The sequence below is a fragment of the Charadrius vociferus genome, unplaced genomic scaffold (genome assembly GCF_000708025.1).
Source record: "Charadrius vociferus isolate BGI_N301 unplaced genomic scaffold, ASM70802v2 scaffold556, whole genome shotgun sequence".
NCBI classification, from domain to species: Eukaryota; Metazoa; Chordata; class Aves; order Charadriiformes; family Charadriidae; genus Charadrius; species Charadrius vociferus.
This window is the reverse complement of record NW_009648647.1, coordinates 275,163-289,714: the sequence shown is the minus strand read 5'-3', so window position 1 is coordinate 289,714 and position 14,552 is coordinate 275,163. Positions and strand designations below refer to the sequence as shown.

The 14,552-nt window shown below is 41.8% G+C and overlaps 1 protein-coding gene across 1 annotated transcript in view; it reads right to left on the bottom strand.

The window, feature by feature from the left end:
• Positions 1–3,834: 3,834 nt before the first annotated feature.
• Positions 3,835–14,552, bottom strand: part of CARD11 (caspase recruitment domain family, member 11) — a 46,682-nt gene continuing 35,964 nt past the window's right edge. The window contains exons 14-24 of the mRNA XM_009886424.1: positions 13,964–14,096; positions 13,193–13,394; positions 12,218–12,344; positions 10,871–11,111; positions 10,364–10,460; positions 9,064–9,159; positions 7,985–8,117; positions 7,255–7,434; positions 5,975–6,099; positions 5,030–5,145; positions 3,835–4,472 (exon numbers count right to left, since the gene is read on the bottom strand). Of these exons, the coding sequence (XP_009884726.1) occupies positions 4,268–4,472; positions 5,030–5,145; positions 5,975–6,099; positions 7,255–7,434; positions 7,985–8,117; positions 9,064–9,159; positions 10,364–10,460; positions 10,871–11,111; positions 12,218–12,344; positions 13,193–13,394; positions 13,964–14,096 (1,655 nt within the window). The 3' untranslated portion in view covers positions 3,835–4,267. The remainder of the gene's footprint in view (positions 4,473–5,029; positions 5,146–5,974; positions 6,100–7,254; positions 7,435–7,984; positions 8,118–9,063; positions 9,160–10,363; positions 10,461–10,870; positions 11,112–12,217; positions 12,345–13,192; positions 13,395–13,963; positions 14,097–14,552) is intronic.

Here is a 14,552-nt window from a genome sequence, read left to right as displayed (position 1 = left end):
ATGTTTAAATGTAGACTTTTAAAAATATTTCAATTATAAAAAAAAAAAAATTAAAACCAAAAAATGTTTTTAGGTAAAAGATTGAAAGTATATGAAATATTGAAAAGGACTGCTCCAGTATTATTGAAATACTTAACATTTTTAAAAATTGAAATGTTAGAACGGAAACATTTCCATAGGCAATTGATTTGGATGAAAACACATTTTCTAACAGAACAATATTCCATTGAAAAATTTTCCAATTGCATTTTCTAGTGGCCAATTTTTCAATGACATTTTCCAAAGAACAATCTACATCTGAAAATTTTTCAACAAGCTCTTGTGAGCTCTTAAAGGAAAGAAGAAGTAGTTTTCCAATAATAGATTTTGAAAGGCGGTTATTATTCTATGCTTTACACCTTTTTTTACAGAAAAACTAGCATACCAAATATAGGGCAATCACCCAGACTTTCTGTTAACTCCTTTTTTTAACTTAAAATACAAATTGCTGCGAAACGTTCCCAGATTTCAATTAAAGACCTTGAGTGATTTGATTTTAAAAGGATTGATGTAAATGTTGTTTACCTCAGACGGCCACGTACAGCCACTTTGCAGACCCATCTCTGCCGGGCAGCTCGGTCTGATTGCAGGTGTCCGACTACGGCGTCCGGTTCAAACTCGGGTCGGCAGCTCGAGTTTTGCTCTTTATTAGGCTGAGTTAGAGAACTTACCCGAATTTCAGTGGTACCTGCAAGCCCAGCTACTGATCACAATTCTTACACCAAGCGCTGTCTGACACTACAAACCCACCCCAAGAATACTCCAACAGAAAACTTGTCACATCTTTACACTTTGGTGAGATCAGGCTGAGAGTTGGCTTCACATTCAGTTGGGATACCATTTACAACAAACATTTGTGTAGGTGAGCAGGAGCCCAGGCTTGTGTACGTTACATGTAAATGCGAGGAGGGAAGTGGTTGGTGCTTAAAGCAATACCTCGCGAGTGAGACTTAGCGGAATGAAAAATACTGCAAGGATCTACAGCCCCAGTTCCAAGGTTGCGTTTCAAATCTGCCAGTTCAGGACTTGGAACCCACACTGACTCCAACGCTCTGACATTTTGGGAAATTCATGGCCTCTTTTCAAGCCTGTAGATCTGAACGTATTTCAAAAGATGCAGAGGTTAATTTCTTCCAGTTTAGATGGACAGCATTTGGATCCAGATCAGAAGCACCTCCTTAGCCAGTGTAAATGGTAATGGCCCCTTCTGCTCTGTTGCGGTTCTGGGAGTGTGCTCCAGCTATAGATTTGCTCTTTGAGTTCACATCCAGAAGTCAAGGGGGAATAGAGTTCTCAGTCCTTCATGGAGCCGCAGAGAGATGAGGGTTACGCAGGCTCTGGCACACAGCTCTGCCAGGGACCTTCACTGAACAGAGTCTGGTGGCTTTGCATCATGCGAGCAGACAACCACAATGCCTTATAGTGTTGGCAGGGCTGGGAGTTTACAGGAGATGTACTTGGATACCAAGAAGAAAATTCTGTTCCATATATTCACTCGTCTCTTGTTTCACAGAAATAATTAGAGCTCTCTGCCTCAATCTCTTGTTCCACTTTTCCCATACGGTGGTTTAGCTGTCCTAAATTACAGATCGAAAAGCTAAATGCTAAAGGCCAGGCTAATTCTCCACTTTCTTTCTATAGTCCATGAAAAAAACCCCAGACAGTTCAGAGGGCAATTCATCTCGTCCTTAGATAGCCATCTACAGTTAAGTTAGACAAATAGCTCTTTGGAGGTGTATCTCCATTCATTGTAAAAGGAACCTCCTTTAGACTTTGGCATATACCTTTCCTATGTCTAAAGTTAAGTGAGATAAATCACATCCACAGCTGTTGTCTGTGGAAAGAGGGCTCAGAAATAAAGCTGTGGCAAGAGAAGATCACTGCAGAAACAACCATGACAGTTGGAGACACTTCACCCCCTCCGCCCCGCTAGCCGTCTGTTCCAGCCATTCCACCAGATGTCACCGGTCCCGGCGGCACAGCCAGTGGGACATGGACATCCTGTGAGTTCTGGCCAGCAGTCAGCTGGTTGCTCCTGAAGGGATCTGACGCTGACCTGGCTGAACTTACTGCTGAGGCAGCTGAGAAATATTCTTATGGTGCCTCCCATTGCTCAGCTCTGGACTCAAAACTATGACAAGAGGGACAGTAACAAACCACAGGCAGCTGTTACACAGGGCTGCATTATCAGGATGCTAGGAAGGAACGCAAAATGCTCCTGAAAGGCTTAGCTTTTCCAACGCATACTTTCTTATTTCGGGTTGAGCCACAGAGCATCTCTGAAGAATCATCCAATTTGTTCTATATCTACCCCAGCTGGTTGTTATTCTTTGCCCTGGAGGGAATTGCAAATTGTGTATGCAGCCCATACTTTGCAAAGAGATGGCAAAACAGTAGCATCCCCCTGCTTGCACAGTCCACGCAGATGGCATCGGGCAGGTAAAGAGCTATTCTCTGAGAAACACTAGCTATGAACAGTCTTTCCAACATTAATAATTTGAGAAACACAGCAGCAGAAAGTTAGATGTAAAGTGACATAAATGACTTCTAAAAGATACCATTAGTTAAAAAATGATGTGCGTAAAAGAGCAGAGCAGAAAAGCACAATCACACAAGCCAACGTGAACTGACCCAGTCTACCTGAGAGACATCCGCAACGTCAGAAGCTCACTGCAAAGACAACCTAGCAGTTCATCCAGGGAGGGCAACCAGGCCAGATGTTTCGCTTGGATTCTGTTTGCCTTTTTATTGCCAGCTGCTGCACGCCAGCCTGAAGCACCAAGATGGGGGACTTGGGATGAACACAGAAGCAAAGGTAAATTTGTTATTAAATGCATCTTAAAAGGGAGGGATATGGCAAGGAATGAAGGACCTCAGGATAATGGGATGTACAACTCTTCATCCGTAGGTCAATTTTTATTGCATTTCAGATCAGCAGTTGTGCAAGTCATTATTATGTGGTCAGTTTTATTGAATCAATTCGGCAGTCTCAATACAGCGTCTAATGTATAGAGGAAAAATTCTAAAAGACTGAAGAGATTTAGGAGTCTAAGTCCCACACATTATCAGTGGAACTTAAACTCTCTAAGGAGTTAAGTGTTTTTGAAAATGGGATATGGTCTTCTAAGTCTTGTACACACTTGTGAAAACATTATCCTACTTGGCCACAGCACAGTGTGACGCTTGCTGGTCTCCTTCCTGTCAATCATGGCAGAGAGGTCAAGGACTGAGTGGCTTGCGGTGATTACTGGCTTATAAAATTCTCCTTTTCTTCTTCTCAGAACAGTCCCTCCTGTTGAGAGCAGGCATGTTGGCAGGCAATGATGTTGTAGAGAAATATAGATTTCAGCAGAGAAACAGAGAAACCTGTTGTCTGGAGAAGGCACCATGGTATTTTCCATGAGTGAAAAATATTAAAAATTGAGAGATGTACAAACGAATATAATGCAGAGGCAGGGATAAACTAAATGAAACACTGGAAGAGCTGGAAAGATTTGATGTGCTACTGCGACAGTGGAGTCTATTTTCCTGTAAGTGCCAGGACTACAAAGGAAACATGCAAAACTGTTAAATAAAACTGGTGTTTAAAAAGGAAGGGGAAATGGTGATTTTAATTAATGCCAGGAATAATAGCTATTTTCTTCCCTTCTGATTAAAATGGTTATGGAAAAACAGGGCTACAGAGCTGCTACAGCCATCAGCGGTAGTGTTGCTGTTGCTGCCAACTAGCCTTCAGCTTCCTTAATCGGGTACGTTCAGAATCTCACCTCAGGGTGTGTGAGGGGCACATCTCAATTCCATATCCTTTAGCCCAATCCCCATGCTTTATTCCTCTTAGATTCCACTTATCTGGTCTCATCAGAAGTTTTCAATGAACCAAATGAGATCCATATTTTCAACATAATAAATTACCCCGAGCTCCCTCTCAAGATCTTTGTCCTTCTCAAGTGTTAAACAGCTGCTGTCCCTTAAGAGATGCCGGTGGGGCAGAAGTTGTGCTGGTGGCTGTGGTCTGACCCACATCCTAGATCCCCAGCGTCTAAGACATTGGCCATTCAACACAGCTCCGGTTCCGTTCCATACATGCATTCTGCCAGCAGAAAGTCCCCAGCCAGCAAGGGTGAAACAGGAGTGAGCACTGGGCACCTAATCAGAGAATTCTGCGAGCCCCTGCTCCACCTGGGTATGTCCTTTTGTCACTAAAGAGCTCCATCTTACTTATTGTTTTTCATAGCTGATCTTCATCTATCCAGATAGTTTTGCGCTGCTCTTCTGCGATCCTGTCTTTTATTGTTCGAATAAGATCTTCAATACTGCTCCACGCATCTGCCTCTACAGAGGCATAAAGACATGGCAGTGCTTCTAGTTCTTTCTCCTTCAGACGGCACATACGTAAAAACTCATCTTCAGTCTCCGGCTTTGGCAATAGTTTCCTGTATCAAATGAGCAGATCAAAAATATATGTCTTACTTTTTAAGTTAATCCTGTAGTCCCAGCTGTCCCATCAAGAATTTATTTTCTACTGACTATACACAAGCAATAAAAGTGGTGGAGAACACAGCTACTCCAGGTCTATCCTCCCCTTACCTCCATGCTGCCCCCAAGGAAAAATATTTGCTATGAGGAGACAGTTTAAGAGGATTGAATGCAGGGAGAGTGCAAGCATTTACGAGCTTTCCTCTTCAAGCTAGCATTACCTTAAAAAATGCTGTGGGAGTGCTGAGCATGGAGAAAACCACATATTCTTCAGTCTCATCCTCCCACAATGCTCATTGCTATCAGTGACAGTGAAAGAGTGCTAGATTTGGGGAATTCTTGCTTTCTCCGGTTGTAAGATTTCAGGGAGTCATGGGAGGAAATAGTGCACATAGAGGCACCAGATGAATAGAGAAGAGGTTCTTTATTTTCCTTACTGAGAACGTTAATGGACTCAAGAATTATTCACCGAATAAGACGGAATATCAAATATGCAAAAGGTTTGATATGTTACCTGAATCTCTTGATGTTTTTCTCTGAGACTCTGATAAAGAGAACAATAGGATATATCTTGGCTTTGATTAAATCCTTTGTGCAGCTTATTCCAGCTTCCAGGAGACAATGCTTGTTCTAAAAACAAAGTCATAACAGTGTCACAAAGGAACATTCACTGCTGAGGAATCCGAGATAAAGGCGTCCATACCTTATGGGGTCAGCTGAAAAGCTCTCTATTTACCATTGTACCAATTTAAAACCTTTTAATCAAATATACATTTAAAGTCCAAACTCCTCCTTCTGGTTTACAACTGGTCAGTGAAATAACAGCTGAGCTTAATAGCTTTCTGAAAAGGTTTAAAATCAAAATAGATTGATCTAAAGATGAAGAGTATGATAAAATACCAATTTTACATATATACACAAACACACATACTTGCTCTTTGTTCAGAGAGAACATCTACGGCAACTACTTGTGAGAGAGAGAAAGAAACATCACTTTAAGTCTCCTTTTTTCCATGCTGTGCGTCAAATCTACTCTACTTGATATAAGATGTCTTTGACATTGTTGTCTTTGTACTGTACACCCCTGTGTCGGTGTTTCAGACCATCCTTTCTTTTGTCTAGGTACTTATATTTCTTACTCTCTTGCACATTCATATATACTTGTGATATAAAAAGGAACTGAATAAGGGATGGAGCATAGAAAATGAAAGGATATTTTCCTGCATCAATGTGGGTCATCACAGGGAATGAATGAGAATATAAAAGGATACGGCTGAGGATGAAAAAGGAAAGGAAAAGCAAGTGCAAATAAAAGCCATTTGGGACAATAAATATCAACCTGAGATTGAAGGTGGGCAAGAGAGAGAACATGCAACTGTAAATTGGTCAGAAGAAGAAACATACATTGCAGACAGACTCACAGGCAGCCTATGGAAGGGATATAGAGTACTGTAAGCACCTTGGCAGTGACAGCCTCAATATTGGCAGGTACGATACATTCGTATGTGTTCAGATTCTTTTCTCTGCTGAAGATGATAGTCTCCGTTCTCTGCTTCCTTAAGAACTCTTCCTTTGTTACAATATCTGGAAAGAGATGTGGATGAGGATAAAATCAAGATTACAGCAACAGAACACCTAGAAAACTATCCAACAGTACTTCACGTCGGATGTAAGGATGATTCAGGGAAAGAAGGCGAGCAATGAATTGTCTTAACAGCTGCCTCATTTCTTCCATTGAATTCAATTAAAGCCTAATCTGATCACAGCTGAGCATTTCAGCTATATCCTGCACCAATGAGTCCTTGGGCAATTACTACAACACTATGAAGGCATTAAATTAAAACAGTAAATACAATTCCAGCACCTAATGTTATATAGTAACGTTTCAGGGCTGAAGGATGCTGAGAAGTGCTAAAAAAAGAAGGTCTCTTCACTCTAGGCTCCTAAAACAAGGATTTAGCATTCCAACATTTGTGTTTAAAGTTTCAAAAAATTTGGCTTAGGTTGCAATGTGTGATACTGGCCCTCTTGTGAATTGCAGCTCTACATCAAAGCTTTTGTTTTATGTTGCAAGACAGGAGATATTTATTATGATACTTAACTTTTCAGTTTCTCTGTCTGGATGACTGTAAGACTGCATACTATGCGGTGGGTATTCAATATTAGTGTAAAAATGAAACGTCAGCTGTGTTTAATGCTGTGTTGTATACAATCCTGCCCTCCAGCAATCACAGTACTGCATATTGCTTTAATAGTAAATACTTAGCATGGAAGAAAATCAGTCTTTCGAGTAGATCAAATGCATGATCTTCACAGCCTTGGACGAGATAGAAACCTAAAGTTGCTCTAGGGAAGATATTCCTCATAATAGCAAATACTAGAAACAAATTAATCAAAATTTCACATTGCCTAGATATGCAGTATGCAAACAGTATGCAAACAGAAAGAGCACTCACAGCATTTCAGTCTCTGAGGGGCATCCTAGCAACCACACAGCATACACATGGATAATATTCATAGACACAGAATCTCATAACCATGTGCACTGGCTGTCTCAAAAACATTCAAATATTTCAGGTATTCTCAAAAAATAGGATTTATAGCTACACATCGCTCTGATGTGACTTGAAGTACCTCAAGCAACCATCGCATGTGCATGCCCCTACGTGTGCACGCATATATATGTTCATATTTCCAACACTGAGGGTTCGCAGTCATAGTCTGCTTTTATCCCATTACCTGGCTTGCATATGTTGAATTCCAGGGCACCTCCTGAGTTGAGAAGCTTCTGTACCAAGGTCTTGGCAAGCATGGTGGGAGTAAAAAGTACAGGGCGCCTGCGCTCACAGTGGATTGGTCTCACCAAGCTATAAGGGATCAGACTGAGCCTCTTATTGATTTCACTTTCGGCATCCAAATCTGAGTAAAGAACAAGATGTTTATCTTCTGGTTTCCTCTCCATCAGTATTTGGAGAAAAAGAAGGAGGAAGCACATGAACCAGAAATGACATGGTTAGTCATACTGGTCCTCCTTTCTCTTTTGCCGGTGCTGTCTTTACTAACTATCTAGTAGTATGATGTCCAGCCTAATACTAAATAATTCAAGTGCCTGTTGCTTTCAAGAGATCATTTCATACTTTAACAGGACACACGCTTGGAGAATCTTTCTGCTCATTAGCTTGACATACTTTGAGTTAAATGTTTTTGGACAAAGAGCAAGAAAGCTCCTAGGAAGAACTGCCAAGGAAGTTTCAGTGTCCTAAACCTGCTCATGAAGGCTTAGTGCTCCAAGCACTTTTAGCAAAATCAGTGTTTTGGTCACAAATGCTGTTGAATTTTTGCACAGAGTGGGCCACGGAAGCCAGTAATAGGAAAGACCTACGGCATTTTTTCACAGCCATGCTGTTATGTAGGTGGCCTTTTTATCAGTGCCATGCGTGTAAAAGCTATTCCTATTTTATGTTCATACCTTCCAGTTTATCAGGCAATGGCTTCTTTGCTTCAGATGAAGTCCGTGCCAGACCAGAGGGCCAGCCAGTGACGATACGAACGCGCTCATTGCTATTCATACGCTTATATTTGTTTTCAGACCTACTGACAAACTGAAAAGGTGAACAAAGAGATTTGACCCTCATTTCTTACATTCTTTATTCTCCCATATATTCATCAGCCCGCACTTGTTATCTCCGAGATCTGAATTACCTATGTCTGTCAAAGACAAGAATCCATGGATCTCTTGACTGAATTCTAAGGCTCTTTAAATATCATAGATCTGATTCAGAGCCTTTGTTAATCCCCTTTGGGATTTCTTATTTTGTTCTCTGCTCTTAAGCAGCATGTTCTTTTGCTTCGCAGAGCTCCCTGCTATCACCAGTACAAGCACTGATGAGTCCACAGCAGAGTAACACTCGGAGTATTTGCACAAATGTATTACAGGTTATACCCAAAACGCTGCCCCTTCTTTGCTGTACCAGAGAGACTTAAAACCTCCAAAATGGCATATTTTTACACTGGGAAATAGGCTTCATGCTTTCATTCCCCATCCACCCAACTATTCCTCCATCCAAATATTAATTCCTCCGCCTGTATATTTATTAACGTTCACAACCATCTTTCTCCACAAGACTTTTTTACCTTGCACACACACAGACTCTGTCACACTCAGAGTCACTGACATACAATTAAAGGACTACTTTCTGATGGAACCTCATCTCACAGAGACTTGGAGACTTGGTCTAGCCCAGTGGATTCATCCTCATGCTTCAAGCAAAATACATTCCAGCCTCTGATGGTAGACACCTTTGACTCATCAAGCTACACTAGTAATGGAAGGCATGCACTAAAAAATAAACACCCCACATCACAAGAGCAGTTACAAAACACAACCCATTCATCTTTTTCATGTATTAAATCTGTTTAATAGGAAGAAATCCCGATACAACCTCTGTACCTGAGGTGGGGTTGCTGGGGAAATTAGGATAGCCTGAGGATATCTGCTGTGCAGATCCACTATTTCAGACATTGCATTGAGGATTTGAACTTTATTACCTGTAATATTTGGCCCAAAAGAAAGCTTGCTCTGGATAGGCGAGGGCTGGCTTTCGGGTCGTTCTGTGGGGCAGGCTCCTCTGGCTGCAATGTATTCTAGTAAAAAATAACAGGAATTTTTCTTTCCCTCCCTCTTTTATTTTTGGTTTGTCGTCGGTTTTTTTTTTTTTTTAAATCACAGCATTCTCAAGAAACAGAACAAGCCAAAGCAGATATTTTAGATTTCCAATAGAAGGGATAGTGTTTGATTCATATCTACCCCAAATACAATGTTCTAAGGAAACTGTAACCATAGCATGGCCTACGCTGAGAAACACCGCTCCTGTTACTGCTCTTCCACATTCCTTTCTTCACAGGAGACTGCTCTCCACAGCTTATGAAAGAGGTAATTTCTGCACCAAGAAATAGCATGCAAAGCTTTTGCTTTCACGAGCATCTCTATCAGTGATCTCTGTCCCTTTGATCAGTGGGGACTGGAGTACAGAAGGAATGCGTGACACTTAACCTTGACTGAAATCAAATACAAGCACTGGGTACAGTGCTAGAAGCATATATGTCTCCCAAGCTCTAAAAATAACTTATGGTAACTAATATACCAGCAAGTTAGGTTTTAATTATGTAAAGATGGAATTCTTGTGTCTAAAGAACGAAAAATCAAATTACTTTCACTGAGGGAGAAAGGGAAATCGGGAGGGCTGTTGTGTGTGAAGACCTGATAATCCCACTTCTCTTCATAGCACGTAGCTTGGAAGAGACAGGTCTTTCTAATACGGGACAGTGACAGCTCTGGGGATTAGATGCTTGTTCACAGTAGGAGAGAAATAATGTTGATAATTAACTCCAAGGACACAGCTTCTTCCTCAGAGTCTCCCCCTCTGGAGCCATTCCAAACCCGCCTGGACACCGTCCTGTGCAACTGCTGGAGGTGCCCCTGCTCTGGCAGGGGGTGGCACTGGGAGAGCTCCAGAGGGCCCTTCCAACCCTGACAGTCTGGGATGCTGTGGATATGAAGATGCATTAGAGGTTTACAGGCAGAGAAGAATGAAAAGGACTACCTGAGAGACACCAGATATTAGACTTTTAAGGTGTACTCCCTCATAGCTGCAAGGGTTAATAGTGTGCCGGAGCTAGGTCCATTGCCAGAGACAATATTATTTAAAGCAACCATAAGGTGCCCATTGACTGGGACAATCAAAACCTACAGAGAGTGTAAACAGGACTTTCTGTTAAATTAACATTATAACCAACAAGTAGCAGTGGAGTAACAGGTGTTAAAAAGACCTTGTTTGTAGATACTCACCCGGAGTCCCCGAAGGGTGTTATATGAGCTTTCTGTCTCATCTCTGCTTCCTCTGTGCATCAGCCGCTGCAGCTTCACCAAAAGAAGTTGCTGGGCTCTGAAAGAAAGGATGGAATCACATAGATCAAGATACCTTTGAAACCTCTCAGAAGGCTGGACTGCAATAGGTCTGTGCCTACAGAAAAGATTAAACAGAAATAGCAGTGAGGACTGACTGAACCACACGGTAAATGCAGGAACAAGATAATGAGCAGGACTGTAGTGCAGTTAAGGATTAAAGAATCTCCATGGCATATTTTCCTATGATACTTGTTGAGAAACCCACGTTATTCTTTCAGGTAACATCTGGAGTCTCGTCTCTAAAGCTTTGTAGCTCATATTGCAGTTTAACATCACCTGGCCTTATCTCAAAAATTAAGTCATACACCTCTTTGCTTACAGCAGTTATTAATTTCCCTGTTTACAGAACTGCCGCTCTCAGTCATGGCCCCTCAGCATCCCACTCACCTGCTGTAGCTGGGAATGGTCCCCATTTCCAGGTCCCTGTCCGTGAAAGGGTCAACTCTGGCACAAAGCCACTCGCACATCCCCTGGTACATGGTGTCAAGAATATGAACAATCTCGTCACATTTCACTGACAGGGTACAGCCGTCCAGCTGGCTGGAGATGTTCAGATTAAAGCGGATATAAAATGAGTCCCCCGAGGTGATGAGCCCTTCTTCCAGCTCCGCCAGCAGTCTCCGGTAACCTGCGGCAACGAAGGAAGGGGTGAAGCATGATGGCTGCTGGTCGAACCTCAGCATTGCTGTGTTCCTGGGCATCCTCTGGGAGAAGCACACAGCACAGACTTCCAAGGCTCCTCTGAGAGAGGGTTTATACCTCGAGAGTGCTAGTTACACTAGTTACAACGCGGTTATGGGCCTGCACTTTAAAGATATTAATAGGGCATTGATTCAGAAACAGCTCATGCTGCTGGTATCAGAATCTGAGAGAATATTCTCATTATAATGATACTTTTAGGTAACTCCATTTTCAGTACTCCACACATGTCCTGTGAAACAGAGAATTTCTCAGCAAAGATGCAGACACAGCTATAGCTCTATCCTGTAAGTACAGCTTGAGTTCTGCCACCAATTTTAATGACAAGCTATTCCCTTTATTATTAGCTCTAATTGGCACTCCCACAATCTATAACATGCTTTATCTGCAGTTAAGTGGTGCTCCAAAAAAATTGCGAGTCTTTCTTACCTTTGAAAACATCAAAGAAAATCAAAGACATCACTTCCTGTGTGATCTATGCAGCTGAAATTCTATAACCAGCATTAAAAAAAAAAAAGCCTGCAAATTTATATATACCAGTAAAAAATGGATTTCGGAGTGTAATTTTTGATCCATAACCTGAAATTATCATTTCAGGCCATGAACACTAAAATCAAATTCTGTTCACCACACACGAACTCCAGCTGTTAAAGATAAGATAAAGCCACAAAGGTAATAAACAGGGCAACTCCATCAGGTAAATGCTAAATCGACTTCAGCTGGGTAAAGATGATTCAGCTCACCACATTGTATTACAGAAAACAGTACATAAAAATAAGCTCAATGCGTTTTGTGAGTCATGTCATTATTGGCCTGCCATGTAAATTCTTCAGAGTCCTGTAGTGACAAGTATATGGGCTTTTTCTGTTCTCAGTCTCAAAGCTAAAAGCCGGAGCAGTTGCACAGAGTACCTATAATTAACACCAGTGGACATGCTTCAGATTGATACCAATACAAAAGGTATTCTGGTTCATCCACACTAGTTAGTATAATAGACCTGGGACTCTGTGTGATGAGAAATACTTTTGGTCTTACCTTCGTGATTTGATTTATACTGGAGTGTTACTGGGCCACTGCACCTCTGAATTGTCCAGTGAACTTCTTCCTTTGTGCAAGTATCCAAGGGAACACTCTGATTTTCCTCTTTGATGCAGGCCTCCAACTAGATATGAAAGAAATATTACTCTCCAGTGCGGGTTCAATCTCTGAGTCAATTACACCTTTTTTTTTTTTTTTAGTGACGTAATCTTTTTTTGACTAAACAATGCAGATACTTTGCTATCAGGATGAAGATTACATTCTAATTATTTAATTTCTTTTCTCTCGAATTAGGAATGCTAGCAGTCAACAGACCTGCAGCTCCTTGACAATCCCAGCCTTCCTAGTAATAAATAGTACAGGAATATCAGTTGTGGTTTTTTTTTTTTCCCTTGGAGGCATTTTAATAGGAAACTTATTTGGGAACATCGGCAATGGAGGGAAAACTTAGCAAAGAGCAGCTTAGCAGAAGCACTGTTGACCTCCTGCTTCTGCAATGCTGGGGACAGCTATGCAGGTGTGCGGCCCTTTTTTCCTTTCATGTTGCAGCTGTATCTGCTTCTGTTCGTAACACGTCTGGTCCCAGGACAGGCCACTCTAGGAGTCATCACGCTAAGCTATGTAGCATGAGGATCCATCCTTTTGGGCAGAGAAGTACTGGGAAGTTGAGAGCAAGTCCCTTTCTGGTCTGTTCAAAGGGGCTGTACTGCACCATACAGCATTAAGGAAAGCATCAGTTGCTCTAATCTCTTCCATACAGAGCTGAAGTGCAAAAGCGTGTGAGTGTGTTGCATGACCGTAAATACTATTCTCCCATATTTGAATAGGCAATAGCAGATTTTCTTCTGCATGAATGGTATGCTTTGTCATTAAAACAAGATGAAAGAAGAAACAAAGGAAAGGACTGCGGTGAGTGCGTGCAGTGCAGGCGGACAGACATCCAATACTGTTTGTTGATTATTTTGTGCTCACCATTAGGATTTGGTGTCCCTCTCGAAGGCCTGCTTTCTCTGCAAGTGATCCTGTCTTGACAGAGCTAATAAAGCTCCCTTTATCATTACCCCCAACCAGAGTGATTTCTGACTTGAGACTCTCTCCATTCAGGGTTACGCGCTGGATAGCATGGCAGGAGTTTCTAATGCGATCGACAGATGTGACAGAGGGACGAAAAGGTCTGTGTTCATGAAAGGAAGTAACAGTTAGACAGTTATCTCAGCTTTTAACTATCATTCCAGAGTTAAATGATAAATGAAAGACATATAAACAAACTTCTGGTGATATCAAGCACTAGGATCTAAGGACTCCAGAAGAAATCCTTCTCATTACTGCCTAAGTTCTGAAGAAGAGCATCTGGATAGCTTCAAGTGCTCTGACATGGCTGAATAACTCAGGTGTATAATAGCACCTCACCGAGCAACCTGTGGCAGCAAGATAACAAGATCACAAGGATAAATTTAAGCTTCTAAAACATTTTGTCTACCTGGAAGTTTTTGAAATCTTAGGATGACCTTCATTTGTTCAGAGGATATGAAAAGGCTCCAAAATAACATGTTACACTGCTGCCGACATGAAGAAGTAAAGACTGAGCACAGTATCATGAGATATTTGTGTCAGTTAACAGCTTGTGACATCATATTCCTGCCATTGTATCTTCAGCAACTACTAGATAAATGGAGGATCCCAACTATAGTAGCCTTTCCCCTCAGTCTCTGTCTGAGGTAGGTAAACTGGCATCTCACATACCTTTCCAGAGAGAACTTTCTAAATATGGAGCTGACGTGCTCAAGCTCATAAGCATCCAGGCCTTCTGACTGGTGAGAAGAAGAGGAAGAGTGCACTGAAGGAGCTCCATGTGATTGCCTGTCATGACTGTCATCTGAAAAGAGTAACAAGAAGGAAAATGAGTCCTAGATAGAGTGACAAAGAGGCAAAAGGGGGAAATGGATGTTTGACTGTTCCCAGCCAAAGCTGAAGGAGGAAATTCCTGGTGCAAAGGCATGATTCACATCCACAGGCCATGGCAAGGAATGCCAGTCTTGCTTACTGGACCTACCTGATCACTCTCACAGAACAGTAAATTGGAAGGGACCTCTGGAGATTGCCTTGTCAAACCCCCTGCTCAAAGCAGCATCAGCTACAGGAGATTGCGAAGGACTTGTACGGTTGGGTTTGGAGTATCTCCAAGGATGGAGACTCGTCAACCTTTTTTTTTTTTTTCTCTCTGTTTAAATGGAATTGCTTGTTCTTTAGTTTGTGCCCATTGCCTCTTGTCCTTTCACTGGGTAGCACTGAGGAGTCTGGCTCTGTCTGCTTTACTCTTTCACCTCTCAAT